General features: G+C 37.7%; 1 protein-coding gene and 1 non-coding gene across 2 annotated transcripts in view; one reads left to right on the forward strand and one right to left on the reverse strand.

The window, feature by feature from the left end:
* The window catches only part of KLB (klotho beta), a 31,891-nt gene that overhangs the window by 1,361 nt on the left and 8,632 nt on the right, over positions 1–21,898 (forward strand). Inside the window, exons 2-3 of the mRNA XM_057727479.1 lie at positions 16,490–17,000; positions 19,313–19,581. Of these exons, the coding sequence (XP_057583462.1) occupies positions 16,490–17,000; positions 19,313–19,581 (780 nt within the window). The remainder of the gene's footprint in view (positions 1–16,489; positions 17,001–19,312; positions 19,582–21,898) is intronic.
* LOC130850654 (U4 spliceosomal RNA) lies at positions 8,860–9,000 on the reverse strand. Its single transcript, XR_009053003.1, has one exon. It is a non-coding gene; the product is annotated as a U4 spliceosomal RNA (small nuclear RNA).

Here is a 21,898-nt window from a genome sequence, read left to right on the forward strand (position 1 = left end):
AATAGTGAGCTAAATAAATGTTAGCTAACTGCTGATACATATTAAATGCAGGAATTGAAATGACTGTATTGCACAGTTGATTTTATTTGTGTTACATGGCAGAAAAGATGAGATTATTTGTTCTAGGAGCTAAGATTAAACTAGTAGTACAAAAAATGGGAAGAATATTCTCTAAGTGTTTTAAAGGAGCATATTTCAAAAGCCAGAGTTTATGCTGGGAAATGCTAAAATGTAAAACAATAGTGAAAATGTAAGCAAAATAATAGCTAATATTTATTGAGTGCTTACTATTTACCACAGACGACATTAAGCATATTCCACGTATTATCACATTTAATCCTCATGATAACCTTATGAACCAGGTCCTATTATTGTCCCCATTTTAAAGATGAGGAACTGAAGCTTAGTGAGATTAAATAACTTGCCCAAGGTTGAGCTGTTGTGAACATGGAATTTATAAATTACAACATTATTAAACACTGTCTCTATTAAAAATATTTTTAAAAGAGAAATCTTTCAGGAATTTTCAAGAGATTTCATCTCACATTGAGGCTAATATCTAGAATCAGGCCTCACTATCTAAGCTAAATAGTTTGCTTGGGAAAAATAAATTACTCTGGACACCTGTTACATTTTGAAAATGAAAAAAGCTTTACTAGTAGGGTTTCATAATATGCTAGGAGAAGTAATTTGATTTTTTAATAATCAAATGTTAAATATAAAGAAACAAAAATGTGTAGGAACATAAAAAATTACTCCATGTCTAAATTTGCACATACAAAAATATCTGTTAATCCTTCTCTTATTTTTGAACTTTCTGGATTATTATACTTGTGCACTGCACTTTGGTTCAGTCACATCTGCCCTTGCAGTTGACAGATTGCATTATGATCTCAAGGTCATTTACGTAGCTTTGAATATAGTTGTATATAGGACATATTATTACTATGTGGGTATACTGTGATTTGGCAAATGGATCTCAAAGGGGAGAAAAGTTTTGCTGTTAACATGGAGATTATGCATTTATATTTTAGAAAAAGTATTCCTTTTCTTTCAATTATTCAAACAATACATGCTTGTGTAAATTGAGAAACATCAGATTGTACCAAAGGATATACAATGAGAAAGTTGTTTCTCCCTTCCTCTCCTGATAATCCCAACCTCAAGAAAACTAGTGTCACTAGTATTTTATGTAGTCTTTTGAAAGTTTTCTATGCAAATACATGCACATATATGCTTATTCAACTGTTTATAAAGAAAAATATTCTAAATTGTTAAGGTTTTGGTTACCTGGGGAAATGTTAACAATTAGAATTATCATGAAGAATATGTTTCAGTGGTTCATTTAAAGCCTTAAAAACTGACTGATAAAAATACACAGGAAAAAGTTATAGCTAACAAATAGATACCACTTCCAAACTTATCAAAGCTATATTTTCAGATGTTTTTCATTTTCCTCTCATTTAAGATAAACTCTGCTTTTAACACAAAATTAACACTCTCTGATAGTAAGATAAATTTTATTGTTTTACACTGATGGATTACATTTTTAAATTATTATGTTTTCCAAGTAATTTCTTCCATCCCTTTAAAGTTTCTAAATCATGAACCTACATAAGGAGCATGAGGGGTCCCTTGTAATCAGTCAGAAAGTGAAATCTGCTGCATAACGCAGTGACTTATAGCACCAGAGAGAAATCTCGCAATAGTTTGGTGAACTAGGTTTTCCCACTTGCCTCTTCTCTGTCCTTTTAACATAGAAAAGATTAATTTGATATTTTGTGTTGCAATGAAGTATTTCTTCCTTATTATGCCACCTTGTGACCCAGAAGCAACATTCTTTAGGATTCGTTTTTTGTCCAAGAACATTATTGAATCATAAAAAAACATATAAAACTAAATTCATGGTGGTTTATAGATCACTTTATTCCCCAATCCTCAGAACAGTGAAAAGATTTCACAGTGGCTGTTGCAGTCTTTCTAGTTCCAGGATGATGCTGAAACGCCATCTCAGTCTGAATGTCCAGGTTTGCAGGAAACCTGAATGGTCTAGCCAGTCCTGAGACTGACCTGGAATCTAGATTCCACTTTATTGCTGATCTGGTGATTACCTTAGAGTGAGTCTAAGTCTCAGGTAAAAATCTGCCATAATCACACCTACTAACAGATGCTTCACTCTGAGTTTTCAACAATATTTGGAACAGAAAGAGGGTGCGTTTTTCCTTTGCCTTAACCATCTCTAAGCACTGTAATCATAGCTTTAAATATTATCTATAATTTTTACAACCTTGCCAGGTACCTATTATATCTCTGTTTACAGAGTGACATTTCTGCCAAGCATCATGTAACTTCCTTGAATAAAATCCATTAGTGGCTTCCCAAAATTTTAGGGATAAAGTCCCAAGTTTTCATCAAGATCTTCAAGACACAACCCCAGCTTCCATTTCCTCCTTCCTGGCCACTCTCCCGTCAGACCCCTTGTACCTACACTCCACAATAATGCATTATCAGGAGTGCCTTCATTTTACCTCACTGTTCCTCTCTACTCGGCCTCTACTAGTGCTCTGTCCAACTAGAACACCCTCCTTGCTCCCTGCTTTATCCATCTAATGTCCTTCAAGACTCAGTTTAGGCAGTCACCACCTCTAAGTTCTTCTTGACTTAGGTTTAATGCCCCTCCTAAAGGCTCCCATAATAAGATGTGTTTGCTTTTATCCTAGCAGTCTTTTCATATGGTACTTTTCCATCTCCCCCAACTAGCCTGAGTGTTCTTCACGAGGAGAGACTATTTTTAATGTGTTTTACGTTTCCAGCACCTAGCACACAATATTAGGTACATGCTAGGTATTAATGTTTGTGGAATGAGTGGTTTAGGATTTCTATCTTAAACCTTGTAACCAAAGAACCAATCTCAAGTTCAAAATTCATATTTCATTGCATTCTTGCTCATTCTTGAAATATTGCGTATATTAATCCAGTGGCGTGTGTATGAGTCAGGACTCTTGGTTGCAAGAGACAGAAATCTAATTCAAGTTGGCTTAAACAAAAATGAGCAATTTCCTGTAACCAAATCACAGGGACCCAGTAACCAGGACACTCTCAGAACCCTTTATCTCAGTCTATCATGTCCATTTCTTCTTGTGGGTTCACTCCATTCTCTGCTTTGTAGAGGAAAGAGTTCTCTCTCCCCAGTTCAGTTTTTAAAACCCCAGAGACAGATTCCAGCCTGTTTGGCCTATGCACTCATGGCCTCAGAGCAGCAAAGCTGCAAGTTTTCACATTAGTAAAGGCAATAATGGTGTCTGTTTTCATTCTATTTTTAAAGCAATAAATATGCATAATAATTTAAATTTATAGGTTCCATCCCCTCCTCCTTAAAATGAAATATTTGAGAGCCTCTGAGTAAACACACAAGGAAGTTGGGGGATATGAGATTGCTCCTGAGATGGTAACTCATTCAGTTTATTACTCCCCTAAATCCTGCCAGCTTCCATCATAGTTTTAACCACTTCATGACTTCGTTATCTCTCATAGATGTGTACTGTTTACATAGTACCAGGATTTCTTAACTTGGGCACTATTGACATAAAATTCTCTCTTGTCATGAGCTGTCCTGTGCCTTATAGGATGTGTAGCAGCACCCTGGCCTCTACCCCCTAGATGACAGTAGCACCCTTGTCCCCAGGGTTGTAATAACCAAAATTGTCTCCAGATGTTGCCAAACGTCCCCTGGATTTGGGGGGGGCGGGGGGCGGTGGGACGAAATTTTTCTTGCTTCCCTCCCTTGAAAACCACTGCTTGAAACCTATACATTGGCAATTAGTTAAAGACATGAAGCATAGAGAACAAGAAGTTTGAACTAGAATCCATATTGAGGGACATAAAATTGCCTCAGTTTTACAAAATTGCCTCAAGGAGATTTTCACCAGACCTGTAAGTCGCAAAGATAGACTCCAATTTATAGCATATCAGGATGTTTTTAGAGAACAAATCATTCTTTTAAAAATGTTAAACAAGGAAATAACATTGACGATTGTACCTAGTTTGGCTTTTCACTCTTTGGGAATAAAGACTGTTCCTACTAGCTTTGTGTTATTTGTAAAATACTTGAAAGAGTTGCCCAAACCATTTTTCTTATATATTATTTATGAACAAAACAGTTAACTTACTTGTTGAAAGCTGATACTGTTTTTAAGAGCAAAATTCAAGAATTCAAACAACATTTTACAGAAGCAGTATTATAAATGTATAAATATTTATCCATTTTTGATGCCATAACACAAAAGTTTGGGTATTTTGTGCAACACTTCACTGTGGCTTTTTCACTGGCTTTTTTGTATATCCAAGTACCACACGCACTATTATTTATTAAAATATTTTTCTTTAAAAATGTTTATTTTGAAGGGAGGTCCCTGGTGGTCTACTAGTTAGGATTCAGTGCTTTCAATTCTGTGGCCCAGGTTCAGTCCCTGTTTGGGGCACCAAGATTCCACAAACTGCATGGCCAAAAAAAAAAAAAAAAAAGTGGAAAAAAATGTTTATCCTACTATACATGAAATACCAATATTTTCTAATATCCTTAAAATAAATATGTAACATTTACAATTTAAAAATGTTCTTCTTGTTATGCCCAATATCATATCCTATACAAAGAGTTAGATGTACCAGCCTTAGAAAACATCACGGAATATGTAAACTTTATTGTGCATTTTAGTATATGTTCAGTCCTAAAATCAAACACAGTGTGTCATTTTAAAATGTGCCATAAAATGCTTTTTCTTATATAATTAAAATAATTTTAATAATGTAAAAATATTTATTAAATGGGAAAATGCCAATATTTTTGTTTACATATGAGTATTTTAAATAATCATATTTTATTTTCTGACTTAAATTTCTTTGAAATAAACTTTTCAGTACAATCTTTAAAGAAATAGGCGTATAAAATAAAATATAGGTCAACACTTGTTTGTATACTACACACAAATGATGAAATGATTTTTTAAATTCCTCAGGGGCTCAAGAGATTGCTTAATACTGTGAAAAAGGCCTTCAGGACAAGAAATGTTGGGAAACTCTACTCTAGGTCAAGGCCTCACCAATTTGTTCTGAGCCTGAAATAAGACTTGATTTATTCCCTATTTTTCCACCTCTTTGAGGAACTCTGTTTTAGCATTTATTGGCGTCATTCCCTCAGAGAAGGTCACACAAGGCTGCATATGTATTAGATATTCAATAAATAATTCAATTGATTATTTTCTCTTTAAGGACTATCTGCCTTGCCCCAGAAAGGATTTAAAATTGTAATTGAATAAAAGTGGACTTCACACACACACACACACACACACACACACACACACCCCAACCCAGATACTGGCATAAACATATAGTCTTTTCAGAACGTGCAAAACAATTGTGTATACCTGCTTCTATTAAAAAGTTTACATTGAAAGCCCATCTTGAAACAAGGTGCAGAGTGTTGATGACTCTTAAAGCTAAGTGATGTATTTTGAGGGGTCATTATACTATTCTTTCTATTTTTATGTGTTGTGACAATTTTCACAATTAAAAGCAACAAATACATGAAAAAGTAAAGAGAATATTTTGTATTTTTAAAAGAAAAGAAAACAATCATCTTTATATAGTACACTTATTAAGGGCTCTGTTGAAATTCTTAACCAAAATTTAGTGCTAAAACTGCAAAAACAGCTGTGAAAAAGCCACCATTCATATGATTTATAGCTAAGCGTTCTTTGGCAACAGACAGCTGCAACTGTTTTCTTGAACAAGAAGGCTGCAGTGTTTCACAGTCACATTTAAATAGATTAAATGTCATTTTTAAACCTCTTCAGCCCAACCCCCACCAATATTTTGAGGACTAAGTGTAATATTTTGAAATGGAGTTTCTAGCAGGAGCATTTTTTAGCTTGCTTTGGTTAGAGAGAAGCAAAATTTTCAAGGATCATCTGAAATGGTTTTTTCCATGAAAAAAAAAGAAAGAAAAATTTAAAAACTCCTTTGTTAACGTTGGGTTGCAAGACAACAGCATATTAAAATTAATTTTTGCTAAATCTTGTAGCTAAAAAACTAGCCCAAGCTTTCCTGTCAATAAGAAGGTTAAAAAAAAAAAAACTGACTTGCTACCTTCCACCACGTCCCGCCGACACTGAAAACAAGCAAACAAGTGAAAGAGAACACAGAAATGGGGAGAATAGAGGACAAGGACAGAGACTGGTCTTAAGTCTTTTTTTCTTTTCTTTTTTTTATTTGGTTGTGCTGGATATTAGTTGCAGCAGGCAGACTCCTTAGTTGTGGCATGTGAACTCTCAGTTGCGGCATGCATGTGGAATCCAGTTCCCTGACCAAGGGATAGAACCCCGGGCCGCCTGCATTGGGAGCACGGAGTCTTAACCACTGCACCACCAAGGAAGTCCCTGGTCTTGAGTCTTAAAGTGGAGACTTGAGACAATTATTACAGATAACTTTTTGACATTCTATCATACTATTCTTAATAACTATTATTATAAGAAGAATATTTTATTGCACACCTAATGTAGTGTCAGAAACTGCAGTAGGTACTTTCCTACTACAGGAAAGTTATCTCAATTAATTCTCACATCAACCCTGCCAGGTAGGTATTCTTATAGGCATTTTATAGCTGATGAAACTGAAGCCCACAGAAATTTGCCTGAGGTTACAAAGCTGTACGTCTGGGTTTTTTACTCATAATAAGCATCAAATCCAAAATTTAAATTTCGTCTGTCTGAATCCAAGCTAGCCAGTTTTAATGACATGGATCAGCTACTTAGCCTCAGCGAAAAACAATTTACAGCCTATAACCCCATGGAAGCAACTTGTGTTGATGCCGACTCAGTAGATATTTGACTTCACTTTGCCTATTTAAAGACCAAACTTGGTGTACCCCCCCAAAAAATAATAAATATATAAATAAAATTTAAAAAAAAACAAAAAAACAAAAAAAATAAAGACCAAAACAATCTATCTACAAGTTTATTTGTCCACAAAATCTGTGAACAATTTATCCCTGACTCATACATTAACCATGAGTTTTTTTCGTTTTTTAATTAATGGATTTAAATTTTTATTTGCTCAAAACTTTACTGTCCCAGTAAAATGCTGTTAAATCACATACGTGTGCCCTTGGCAATACCATCTAAAGTTTAAAAATGTTAGCACAATTATTCATTTAATTAGCTAATGCATAGTATACTTTTTTGTTTGTTTGCTTGTTTTTGCCATGCTACGCGGCTTACCAGATCTCAGTTCCCTGAGCAGGGATTAAACCCAGGCCATACAATGAAAGCCCAGAATCCTAATAGTACCTATATTATAATCCCACTCACCTTTATTAGGATCTAAGACACCGCTAACAAAATATAGGAAATAATGATCAAACAAATTAAAACTAGTATTCTTACAGATGTTCCTAATCAAATTTGAATAAAAGGTAAAAACAGCTTTTGGATAAGAAGTGCCAAAGTTTCAATAACCAGAATACCATTGTTAGACAGTAGAGTCACGTAAAAAAACTATTTGTAGACGACAATTTGTATTTTAAAAACTTCAAGAGAGCAGTATTTACCTTTTCTAATCATTAAGTAGAAAAAGTTATACGTCAGTGAATGATTAACAGGTTTAAATAAATGTAATTATAAATGTTCAGAGAATAACATTGTGATCGTATTTAAACAGCTTGATATGATATGAACACTCTCATACATGGAAAATTAGGCCAACTAGAGATCAGAAAATATTGTAAGTAATAGAAACAGTGCTAGAGATGATGAAACTATGGATTGAGGGAAACTTCACAGTAGTTTATATGTGTCATTTAATTGCATGTAAAAAATCTTACTGAGAAAACTCAATATTAGAAAATAGTCTATGTTTAAAGAAAAAGGAGTCATTAAAATTACTGAACATTAACAGAGATTCTGTTGCTGAAAAGTACAGGGATGCTGAGAATAGATCAGAATCTTCTAACTTACTAACCAGTAAAGAGTGAATCACAGAAGTAATTAAAGTGATTTCCTGGGTGATCTAATAGTGCTATTTGTTTGGGGGAGACTTGAGGCTGGTTAAAACCAGGATCTTTTAGTATTTGGAGGATTCCATTCATTTGTTCTTTATAGGATCATATCTTGACCAGAGATTATGTGACTGAGTCTTAAATAAAGGGCTGGGTTTACTGTTATCAGTTCTTCTTCCATGTTAATCACCTGTGTATTGTACGCCTCCTCCTTTTACGTTTGAATATCAACGTATTATTCTGGAGTAAAAAAAAATCTTTAATATATAACGAAATCCAGAATAACAGAACTTTTTATTTGTTTCTTTTTTTCCTTTGATATTTTTGGAACTTCAGAGACAGTGAAGAGTGATAGCATGAAGCAATTAAATTCTCTGCAGAAACCATCTGTTTCAACCAATTCTTGTGACTTTTTTAAATTTCAAAAATAATGCATTTTTACTGCAAAACATTCAAACAGTATAGAAAGACATAAAGTTAAAAAGGAAAGGTCTCCTCTTTTCTTACTCCCTAATCCCATATCCTAGAAGTAACAACTGCTAACAGCTTGTTCAATGTCCAAATATTTTTCTGTGTATATGTAAGCATACACATGTAGTCATTTTTTACAAATTTGAATCATATTATTACATTAAACTTTTGTTATCATTTCTAATTAATTGAAATGTAGAAGTATACTGTTTTTCTTCTACTTATTTCTCTACTTCTCTCTCCTACTAGAGGTCATAGGTCATCTGCAGGCAGGAGCTATCTTGTTAATATTTTTTCTAAATGCCTACTAAGGTGCCTTGTATTTTTTTTTTAAGCAGTCTCCATAGAGACTGTCAAAAATTCCCAACGCCGACTATATTTCAAGTCTTCAGGGTGGGGTATTGGGAAAAGTTTTCAATTAGCAAAAATCACACCTCAGATAAACCTCATTGGCTATGATACTGCCACTGTGCAAAGCTGTCTCGTATTTGCTAAATAAGTGCTTAGAGACTTGAATTTAAGCAATCAATCAACGTGAATGAAGAGTGAAGAAAAGGATAAAATAATAGCCATGGGTTGAAGGAAAGAGATAAGTAAAAATGATTTCTCTAAACTTGATTTTGCTGATGTATATAATTTCTTGAAGGGGGAAAAATAATTAAGCAGAACAGAAGTAATGCTGATGAACTCCCTGTTTGACTGGGGACTGAGCTGGTGTCCCAGCTGGTGAGGCTGGATAAAGGCGTAATCAGAACCAGGACTCTCAGATTGCCTCTTAGAGTGTTCCTGGCACCCAAACACTGTCACATGGCTTCCTCGATGTACGGGCCCTGGTTTTTGTGCCATGTCTGCTACATACCATTTCATATGCACAGCCTGTTCAATCACCTTTGTATCTAAGATGTAAAAGTGTGTTTCAAAAGCACATAATTTAATGTGTATCAATGTCCAGAAATCACAGTGATCCAGAGGCAGAAGGATTTAGTTCTAACGCTGGCTTTGCACTAACTGAGACCTTGGGGAAGTCACAAGTCACTTATTCTTTTTCTTTTTTCTTTTTCGCCACGCCATGAGGCTTGTGGGGTCTTAGTTCCCGGAACAGGGAGCAAACTCCAGGCCCCTGCAGTGGAAGCATGGAGTCCCAACCACTGGACTGCCAGTGAATTCCCAAGTCACTTATTTCTTTTGCTTCAGCATCTTATCTATAATAGAGAGTTTTAAATAATTGGATCAAATGATCTCTAAAGTCCATCTTCTACCTCTAATTAGAAGCAGGCAAGAACACAGAACTTGGAGCAATACAGCCTGGGCTTGACTTAGCTTATGAACAAGCTACCTAACTTCTCTTCTCTCTCCTGTAAAACGGGAATAATAATAGTACCTACCTCTCAAGATTGAATGAGATAGTACACGGAAAGTGCTTAGAATAGTGCTCAGTACATTTAGCACTAAATATATGTTCATTCTTATTACTGTTTACACTGTAAATTTTCTATGGTTCTGTAATTTAACCACTATTCTATTCGATCACGAATCAAGTTACACACCTTTAAGGATCATTTAATTATGACATGTTCGAAGGTGATGCTGGGCTAATTGCTATGCAACCACAGCATCCCTGCCCTTTCAGTCTAACATTGACAATGGTGTAAAGATCACCATCTTCAGTCAAGGGTAGAAGTCCTCCCTAAGGGACTCATTTAGCCTCTGACACTAGTGAGGACAACATCCAATGTCAACATTGCCGCTTCTAGGAAAGAGGTACAGGGAATTACACATAAATGTTACATGCTGTACTAGGCACTTGGACAACTATGTGGTTTTCTGAATATTCCAAATTTGCTGGCAGGTCCTTCATGAACTTTTTAGGTGATCCTAAATTCCAGACATGTAGAGATATTTTATTCTCAACAGGGGAGAGTGGAACTCTCATTCTAGGAATGTTTAATTCTTTTGATAACCAAGTACAGCAAAAAGAAAATAAAATTTTAAAACAGTACATTGTGGTTCATGTCAAATGGCCTTTCCCCAACATTCAAACTTTAGAACTGGTGGGACACACAGAAAGCAGGATCGTTTAGTACAGTGATCAGAGAGGCCTGGATTCAAATGCTGGCTCCACTACAATCCAGCCCCTGTGAACTTCAGTTTCTTCTCTGAAATGGGAAAAATAAAACCTGCTTTGCAGAGGCTGCATTATCAACAATGTATGTCAGGTCACCAACAAACTATCTGATCCATAGTGGGCACTCATTCAACAAGCATTCTATGCCAGGCTCTTCCCTGGGCATCTGTATGTACAACTGTGAACAAAACAGACACAGTCCCTGCTCTCAAGAAGCTAGTAGGCCAGGAGTGGGTCTATGGTGCCTGGGCCTGAGACTTCCATAAGGAAAAAAAATACAAAACTATGGACACAAAAGTTTACAAAAGTGTTCACTTTTCACAATCTAAAATATTACAACAAATTACTGTAGTCTTGGAGATTCAGATTCCTTGTTTTCTGAGGTCTCTTCAAGGAATTTATCAGAAATATTGATACTTACTTAGAAATGTTTCCAATCACTACCCAGCTCCCCACCCACCTTGCACATTTCATGGGGACTCAGGCAAGTGAGGAGCCCTGAAGTTTCTGCTTCGTTAGGTTCATGGTCAATCTGCCTTTGTTGCAGGCTCCAAAATGGTAAGTCTTATTTTTGTTTTTGTAATAAGTATTTTATTTGCAATTTTCAGAGTGGTTTCTACAGTGACTATCTTTAACTTTTCTATTCCCAAATCCTGAAGAAAGACTTCAAGTCTCCAACCCAGGCCATTTTAGCTTCAATTATACTTGGAGATATGGTCTTTTTGCATAAAAAAAAATTACTAACAGGATCACTATTGTTAATTTAATAACAAAAAGCTTAAAATGTCATTTCACCTTCTGCAAAGTTGCCATGCAAATATTCTCCTTGGGTAAAGAACCTGAACTTCAGTAATGTACCAATTTACTGACACTGATTTCTTCTAACTGCCCTTCTAATATCTGGGGAAAATGGTGCTTCATTTAATAAATTATGAACTTTATTCTAGACCTTTTTCCCTTTGTGTTGCCAGGTTTAGATTCTGGCTCAGGCATTAGTTTAATTTAGTAGTATTATAATTGAAATTAGAATTCTATAACAATAATAGGACCTTTTTTTGAAAGAACAAATATATTAGAGTTTAGTTTTTACATGATTTCTATGGGGAAATCCCAACACTATGCAGATTGATAATAATCAATGATTTGTTAGAATTAGTTGAAAATATAATGATTGAAAAGAAAATAGGAGGAAAAAATTTTAATATGATTGTTACTGAGTTACTCCAACCATAGAAAACATGAATTTGAAACCATTAAAAATAGAACAAGTAAATATTTCCTTTATGAAAGGTGATAACTTTTGTCAATATTTAAATTCTCTCCTAAGAATAATGAGGGTAAGATATTGTTTCCAAGAGAATTTCTAGATTATCAAAAAAATAAGAAGAAAATCACATAATATATTTTAAGGAAATAATAGTCATGTAATTATTTTACCACTGAACAATAAAATTCACATATCTTAAGCACCCAATAAATATTTATGGAATGAATGAATGTTAAATAATCTGAAAGAGTAGCTAATGTAACTAGTAGAAAACCTGATACTTAATATAAAGAAGTGCTGAGTAAATGAAAAAAATAAATCAAATGGAAATTAATCCTAGCCTAAATGAGCAATGAATAAATTCAATCCCCTGCAAAAAAATAAATGAGAACAAAAGTGTCAGCCGCGAGCCTTGAGAGGTCAGGGAGAGCCGTCTGCGAACATTTCTGGTGCTTACACAACTTCCCACAGTTGTTCTGCACAGCAGGTTAAATCATTTTCAGCTTGCTCTTTCAGAGTACTTCAAATTTAAGTTTGTGTGGTTTTCATAGGGTCTTTACACATGTTACCTCATTCCATCTTCACAACAACTCTCTAAAGTGTTTATTTTTAGCTAAACATAATGAAGGAGGGAACTGAGGCTGCTGAGAAGGAAATGACTTATCCAAGACCATAAAGCTAATTAGTAGCAGAGCCAGTGCTAGAGCCTAGATGTTCTGCTTTCAACAGCCGGGTCCTGTACCCTGTGGTACCACGTAGGTGAGTAGCACTTTTATATCATTCCTGATGGCCAGTTATCCCCAAAAAGAGCAATCAGTGATTCCAAGCAAGTGGTCAAAAAACACTAACAACTGAAGGACAAAATGTACGGAAATCAATTTGGAAATACGTAAAACAATTCAAAAAAAAAATGGTAGCTCATTCCTGGGACTAAAAAAAGGAAAGAATTCAAACAAATTAAAAGCTATATGACCAAATTTAGTTACTACATTATTTATGACAGGAAGGAAGGAGAGAAGGAAGGCAGGCAGGCAGGCAGGCATTGAGAGAGAAAGAGAGAAGGGAGCGGGGAGAGGGAGGGTAAGTAAGGGAGGGAAGAAGGAAGGAAAATAAAAACAAGCTAATTTTTATCAAAAGAGAGGGATGATCAAGTAAATCATATTTCATCAAATTGATGAATTGTTATACTAAGATTATTATGAAAACTAAAAATAACATGGAAAACGTTAGAGCGACTTTAGCTGGGAAATATATTTGGAGAAGCTGGGAGAGAACACAAATATGAAAGTTTGTGGCATTTTAAAGTAAATTTTCTTTAATGATTTTCATTTAATACTTTATTAAACAGCTTTAACAATAAACAAGTTAATAGTTCACATGAAAATATTTCAGCCAAAATGTGACTAAAATCATGCACAGATTTGAAAATTTAACAAAAAATTAATTTTTGACAGATGATTGGGTACTCCTTAAATACAGACACATGTGATGTGCTAGGTTTCTTCTTCAAGGCATGCTGTCCAAAGCACTGCCTTCCACCCGTGTCCCTTCCACCATGTCTTCCTGACCTCTAACCCCTTCTTCATGTTTGTTTCTAAAGTTGTCCAGCTATCTTATTTGCCTCCTATCATGCATAGAACTTATCAGAGTCTGGACTTCCAGGGGCATCAAAGAGCTGCTATGCTAGAGTAGAGGCGGGAACAGAATGAGATATTAGGCCCCGCCTGTCTCTCAATGACATTAGGCTCTGCTATCTGCCTCAAAAAGAAAAAGCTGACTTCCCCTTTAAGCTACTGAATCTAAAGAACAAAGGTTGACGCTCCCTTAAATCAATCATTCCAAAGGTAGATGGCCTTGTACAAGATAGAGGGTAACCTTGGAAAATCACAGAATGACTTGTTGTGCAAGGTTGCAGGGCCCAGGTTGCACTCCCCCACCAACCCCAGTTCAATTTCCCCAACAGACCTCCTTTATGAGCATTGTACCAAGGCACATGCATAGATATCCCAGTTTCATCAAAAGTTATGGCAAACTCACTGTCTCAGAGCAATACTTTTTACCTTGTTATTTGGCAAACAGGATCAAATTATAACTATAAGTGCTGCACAGAAAACCTCCCCCACATTCTCTACATGAGAATGGAGAGGCTGTCTTCAGCTCAGAGCAAAGATAACCCTAGATACCTTGATAGCCTATGCAAATAGCAGCAAAGGTGAAAGAGACACTGAAACACCAAGGTCACCTTGGGGCATAACAACACATGTATGTATAGATACATGGAGAGATACATATCTCCAGAAAACTTGCTTGGAAAGCTATTGCAAAGGTACATGTCTGTTAACACAGCTTCTGTCATCTTTCATATAATTACTGAAATATACAATAGAATATCTATTTCAAAGAAAATCCCCCCTCCCTTTTTTCTATTAGAACTGGTTAATTGCTCTTAGAACTGGTTTAATACATTTATACTAATTTCACCTCACCCTCCCTTTAGTGTCCGATGGCATCATATTTGCAAGACAGCTAGTACATGTGTTTAGTGCTTTACAGTTTACACATCAGAGGTGCACACCCACCCTGAAGAGGCGTACTGACCACTGGCTCTTATGGATGAAAGCACTGAGGCTACCAAGGGATTAAATGACTGATTAGAATAAAGCAATGAATGCCTCCCTTTGATTCTAGTAATGCACGATTGCTTTTGTTTCAAATCAGGAAAAAATGCAGTTAAGACTTTCTGCTGTGATTCCAGCCCAGAAAAGTCCAGAAAGAGCTGCTGAGACCACTTTAAGGTGGAGTCTGTCCTGGGCTGCCCTGAGATGCCTTCCAGAAGCTGGAACCTAAGGTTGGAGGCAGGGGAGGAGGCTACAGCCTGAACACTTTTCTGAGAACATTCTTAAGGATCTTTAGGAACATTTGGGTGCTAAGTGGTTCCAGGATCTTCCAATGAAAACTGAGTAAGAGCAGGTAGATAGAGGTAATACCTTGAAGCATCTACTTCTTCAGAAAATCTTTCATGGAATTATTTAAATTAGCTATTCTTGCATAAAGTAAGGAGACACCAGTTTTGGCATCCTCACCCCTTACATTAATGTCTCTCCCCACCCTAACAGAGTTTATGGAACATTTTTAATGTCCACAGGATCTATTAGGTTTGAGCCATTGCTCGTATTTTTTTTTTTTTTTTTTTGACCTACAAAAAGGCACTTTTGGATAATTCAGCCAGATATAAAACATCTCCAATGAGCAAAAGGAAAGCTAAGGAACAAGACTAAAAGCTGACTTTGTGGGTTACAAGTAGTAAGTGTTAGTGCACTTGCTTTAGAAACACCCAATTAGAGGAGAAATTGGCAGACCTGGGAAGACAATAAATCAGGTGCTGAGAAGAGGTGAGGTGGATACACAAAGGAGCAAGCTCTGGCTGGCCAGGCAGGAGGGAGACCTTGCGCATTTAACTGGAGTCCTTCATGTTTGCTTCTCCTTCCGAGACAGCTCATGGTTCTTTACTGAACCATGCCTCTGGCTTAATTTAATGCAGTTAATCTTATTTTATGCAGTTTTGTGTGTTTCTCTTTCACACATTTTAGTCTTATTTTCCCATTAAGATTATTGGCTCCTGAGAGCAAATCCCTGCACCATTTATTTCAGCCTCTCAGGGCAGGGCAAGACAGGCACTGAGTCAGCGCTCAGTAAAGTATTTATTAAATAGACTGGAAACTGATTGTGAGGCTCTGTTTTAAGTGAGCTCAACCAGAAATGTAAACTCCAGGAGACCAATAGTAATAACATGCATCTTTAGGCGGTAGCTCCTAGGTGCTCTATTCTATGCTACATATTTAATATATACATTAGCTCTACATCTAACAACAGCTTTACAAAGGATATTATTATTTTTAACTTCATTTTACAGCTGAGGATACAAAGAGATTTCAGAAAGGTTAAGTGCCTTGTCTAAGGCCACTAAAGTTAGTACCTGAACTTCAAGCCCAAGTGTGCTGATCCCAAATCCTACACTGTTTCCACTGGTTTTCTGCTTCATGCCATGCCTGCCACCCTTTTATAATAATAGTAATAACAGCTAAGGCTTATATAGAGGTTACCATGTGCCAGGCACTGTTCTAAAGTGCATTAATTCATTCAGTCCTTACAACAAGCCTAGGAGGTGTGCTCTGTTGTTATCCATTTACAGAATTTAGAGACTGTATAATCCTGGACTTCTAAGTTAGGGCCAAAAGAAGACTCTATAGAACAATGAAAGATCACTGCTCTGAGTCCTTTTATGTGGAGGAAGAAACCCTATAATCCACAGTGTCTCACCTGTCCCCAGCCCCAAGATGCAGCTTGGACAAGAGCTCTCTGTCTGCCTCTCGGTGATCCTACAGGGGAGGCTCTAGAGTGGAAGCACAGGGGAAGTGAACAGAGAGCAGACTTTGAGGTCGTCAGGGTTCCTTGGCAGCTTTCCTCTGCAGCACCCGACTCTTCATTAATTTGTCCATGAAAAGACCTTCTATCAGGCAAGTCACGACCATGTGAGTAAGGACAATAAGGATTAACAATATTTTCTTATTACTAGGCTCATTCGAAAGTTTGGCGTAACTACAATAGAAATTTCCGCCCACATCAGAAGGGTTGGCTATCAATCACGTTGGGATCCCATTGGATTGAACCAAACAGATCAGAAAACACAATGGATATACTCAAGTGCCAACAGTCCATGGTTTCTGTGCTCGGGTGGTTTGCCAACCCTATCCACGGGGATGGCGACTATCCAGAGGTGATGAAAAAGAAGTTGCTCTCCATTCTACCCCTTTTCTCTGAAGCAGACAAGAATGAGGTGAGGGGCACAGCTGACTTCTTTGCCTTTTCCTTTGGACCCAACAATTTCAAGCCCCACAACACCATGGCTAAAATGGGACAAAATGTGTCACTTAATTTAAGAGATGTGCTAAACTGGATTAAACTGGAATATGGCAATCCCCGAATCTTGATTACTGAGAATGGCTGGTTCACGGACAGTCATGTGAAAACAGAGGATACCACAGCCATCTACATGATGAAGAACTTCCTCAACCAGGTTCTTCAAGGTTGGTTGCACATTAGCTCGAAAAAATTGTGTTGAATACTTATGCTATAGGATATTTAAAGTCACCTTAGAATATATGATTATTGTTGTTATTGGACTTTATTTATTTATTTACTGGCTGCATTGGGTCTTCATTGCTGCACATGGGCCTTCTCTAGTTGTGGCGATCAGAGGCTACTCTTTGTTGCAGTGTGTGGGTTTCTCATTGGGGTGGCTTCTCTTGTTGCAGAGCATGGACTCTAGGCGCATGCGGGCTTCAATAGTTGTGGCGCACAGGCTTAGTTGCTCCCTGCATGTGGGATCTTCCCAGACGAGGGCTCGAACCCATGTCCACTACATTGGCAAGCGGATTCTTAACCACTGTGCCACCTGGGAAGTCCCGGACTTTTCTGCTGTCCAATATTGACAGATCTTTTAATGTAACTCTCATGTTCTTTTTAAATAAAGGTTTGGAAACAAAATAATTTTAGACTGTAGATACATCCTTAATTGGCAACAAGATGCTGTTTCATTCCTTTAAAAAGGACATAATGCTAAAGGAGGCATGTCAAAAGCTTTCTAACAGTAGTAATTTAGTCTAAGATGCTGAAAGCTTTCCTGGATTGTGCTCCTTTTACTCTACTACATGACTCAGTGATGGAAAGTCTGAAGACACAGAATGAGCCATGAATGCCTAAGCTGAGCAATTTCTATTGTTCTTGGATATTCTCTAACCCCTGCTCATCCCCTCATTCCTTTTCTGTTACTCAAGTAGTGACATCTGCAGGTGGCTGATTGAAATCATGGAGCAGAGGACAAGCTCAAATTATGATGTTCTGTCCTCCTACAGAGTTGGGCTCCATTTCTCTCCTATATAAAGGAATTCTCGGTGGATCTTTCTACAACTCTGTAGCTCTCTTTAGAAGTCACAAGCTTGGAGGGAATTCCCTGCTGGTCCAGTGGTTGGGACTCGGCATTTTCATTGCTGAGGGCCCGTGTTCAATCCCTGGTGAGGAAACTAAGATCCCATGTGGCACAGCAATGGCCAAAAGGAAAAAAAAAGTCACAAGCTTGGAGAAAAATCCCCTGTTCTGGAGGAGAGAGTGTTCAGGGAGGGTCCTCAGGGAGAGCACAACCTGCTGTCTCAACCTGCAGGAGGGGCATGTGGAACAGTCATGCCCGGCCATGGGGCATATGCACATGGGGGCCTCCAGAGCAGAGGACTCTATCCACAGGGCCTGGGCCAAATGCCAAGCACTTAGGCAGAAGTGGTGTCATTCTCCAGGGTTTACCATTCCACCACTCCTCAGGCCCCTACGACACCAGAGAGACTAGAACCACGGCCTGTTGGAATATATTTATCTCATCAGAACCCCCTTTTTTGTTGGCCGCACCCAGAGGCATGAGGGACCCCAGTTCCCTGACCAGGGATCAAACCCACGTCCCCTGCAGTGGAAGCACGGAGTCCCAGCCACTGGACTGCCAGGGAGGTCCCACGTCGGTATCTCTTGACATCAATTCCCTTGACATTGATTCCACCTTTTAGGAAAAGAATGTCAGTGATAAAAACCCCCAAAGGGCAGAAATTAGACATTTCCATGAGAAAGTGAAAGCTTTTAAGAAATGGAAATTGGTTCATGATTGATTGGGGTATTTGTTGTTTTATTGCGTATTTCATTTTTATCTAGTTCCTAAAAGTTATTAAATTTAAAGCTGGAGAGGTCCTGAGGGGTCATCTTTTCCAGACTTTTCTATTTACAAATGAGGAAACTGAGGTCAAGAAACTTGCCCAATAGCCCCATCCCAGGAGCACAGGAGAGCAAGCCCTCTCTCCTCCTGCCCCTCAGCCCAGTCAGTTCTTGTTCTCTTACATCACTGTGCTGCTTTCTCCTCCTTAAATCTACATTCACATATGTTCATTCTCAAAGCTATTTCAGTCCCTGAGGATTGTTTCATGGAAGACAGTTTGTCCACAAATGGGAACCAACCCAAGGTTGAAATGAGAAACTCTTGGTCACGAGCAGGCATCTGCATTGGTCCCAAAGGGCTCTGGAAATTACAATGCCCTCTGACACAGATTTGCACGCTAAGTCTCAGGAATATTTTAAATTTGATCCTTTAACTGCGTTGTTCACTTGGGAAGACCATTCTAGATGAAAATATCCACCCCTTTTCAAATATAAAAATAAATATTCTATTTGCTATAATGGGCCTGTGAATTAGGAAAAGGTTGGTTTCACAACATGCCACCCCTGGCATGTCGTTAGTGAAGTCGTAAACACGAACCAGAGTGTTTAGGCCTCTGAACATCTCTGCTTTTTTCCTTCTGTGCAGCAATCAAGTTTGATGAAATACGAGTGTTTGGTTACACTGCCTGGTCCCTCCTGGATGGCTTTGAATGGCAGGATGCTTACACCACTCGCCGAGGATTATTTTATGTGGATTTTAATAGTAAACAAAAAGAAAGAAAACCCAAGTCCTCAGCACATTACTATAAACAGATCATACAAGAAAATGGTTTCACTTTGAAAGACTCCACAGCAGACGTGCAGGGTCAGTTTCCCTGTGATTTCTCCTGGGGCGTCACCGAATCTGTCCTTAAGGTAAGTGGCTACTTATCAATTAACTATAAAGTGGTGCAAATAGTACATAATATTTTCTTTCATTTTACTCAGTGACATCTAAGAGATAGCTGCCAGACAACATCAAACACCATGATTACCTGGAGGCTATGAGGGGGAGTTGGGAAGAGAGGAAGGAAGAGAAGAATTCATGCTTACTGAGAGCCTTTGATACTGTCCTCAAGTTGCATAATCTAGAGGGAAATTACAGTCATTTTTGTGAGAGGCATTTGTTAGTAGTGTCAAAATTACAGGAAAACATTTTTATAGATCAAAAAAAAATTTTTTTTTGGTTGCACCATGCGACTTACAGAATTTTAGTCCAGAGATTGAACCCACACCCTCAGCAGTAAAAGCACAGAGTCCTAACCACTGGAACGCCAGGAATTTCCTAGATTTTTGTTTTGCCAAAAGCAAACTGTTAGTGGCCCTTTATTTAAGTGATTCCTCTTATTTGATAAATGTGGGTCATTTGCCTTATGAGGTCTTTATACCCCAGTGAGGCCTTCCGACGTCTCATTCCTCATCTTCTTTAGATGTTTACTCAAATGTTACCTTCTCAATAAAGCTTCCCTCCACTTCAAAAAGCATAGCTCCATCACTATCAGAGCACATTCCCCCTTCTTGCTCTATTCTCCTATATAACATTCATCACTCTCTAACATACTATGTACTTTATACGCTTCCTTTTCTCCTCCAGCTTTACTGAGATACAATTGACATACAATATTGTGTAAACCTGAGGAGTACAATGTGTTGATTTGATATGTTTATATATTACAAAATCATTACCACTATGGCATTAGCTATCACTTCCATACCATCACACGCAATTCCCATTTCTTTTTTGCGGTGAGAAAAGATTTACTCTCTTAGCAACTTTCAAGTATATAATACAATATTATTAGCTATAGTCACCTTGCTGTACAACAGACCCCCAGAACATGTTAATCTTATAACTGGAAGTTTGTGCCCGTCAACCAGTATCTCCCCATTTTCCCCACCACCTGATAACCACTTTACGCATTTTTCTTACTGATCACCTGTCTTTCCCTCCTAGAATGCAAACTTTCTCTGCAAGACACTAGAGACATTTGAGGCTTTGCCACCTGCTGTATGCCTTACTAGAGCAGTGTCAGGCACATGGCAGGTGCTCAATGCATAGTGCATGAATAAGGTCAACTTTTAGAGCCAAGTGAGCCCTAGGAAACATCTTATTCCAAATCCTTCATGTTATAGCTGAGGAAAGTAAGACCCACCAGTTAATAACTGAGACCTAAGTGACTTCCCCAAGATAACACAAATAGTGGCAGAACTATAGCAGGCAACCATTAAGCCCCCAGACACACAATGGTCTTTCCAAAATAATAATAACTACTATTATTGAAGTTCCTACTATGTACCAAGTACTTAACTGCTGTATGTATGTGCATTCTGCCTACCTAATCTTAAAACCCTCATTTTATAGGCAAAGAAACAAGTTTAGGGAGGTTACATAACTTGTCTGGGCTACCCAGATTTGTCTGTCTCCTGACCATTATGGTTTAAGACCTCACAATACCTCACTACTGCCTGTATTCTAGATGCATATGGAAAAACAAGATGTGCAAGGGATAGGAGCAGACAAAAGGGCCCAAACCATGAGTGGGCAAAGTTATGAATCTCAACCCCTATCGATATTTAAACAAGACTTTAGTAAAGGCTCAGAGGTGATAAAAGGGGGAAAGATATAGAGAGTAATATAAACATAGTGACTCACCTTCAGTTTGTGTCCCCTGGAGAGCCACCTACTTACCCAATGTCTATCTCCTGCACATGGCACAGGCAGGCCATCTTTTCCTTACCACTTCAAGTAGGTTTATATTTTGCAAAATTCCAGACCCAGCAAAGAGAGGCCCCAGGAGAGACAAGAGTTCCAACCTGAACATGACCCAACCTGCAAGTTCCTGCTTCCTCTGAAGACCCATCTGTTCCCCAGTGTTTGACTCTGTGAATGCCTGCCCACTCTGAGGACCATACTCCTATTCCTCGGAGCAAGAGCTGATCACTTGGGTCAGGGGAAAGTAATTCTGTGATCAACCAGGCTTGGGTTTCTTGCGCACACCTGGAACCCATCAAGGAGTCAGCGTCCTTTAAACTTAGACCAGGAGTGAGGATGAATGGTTTGCCAAGAAAAATTAGGGTCCTTTTTGAAAAATCAGCCAGACAATGTATGAATAGATTATGGGTAGGCAAAAGAGTAGATGTCCTCTATAGGAAGACTAACAAAATGAAAGTAACATTTAAAAAATATTACTGT

Source organism: Hippopotamus amphibius, chromosome 3, assembly GCF_030028045.1.
Source record: "Hippopotamus amphibius kiboko isolate mHipAmp2 chromosome 3, mHipAmp2.hap2, whole genome shotgun sequence".
Taxonomy (NCBI): Eukaryota; Metazoa; Chordata; class Mammalia; order Artiodactyla; family Hippopotamidae; genus Hippopotamus; species Hippopotamus amphibius.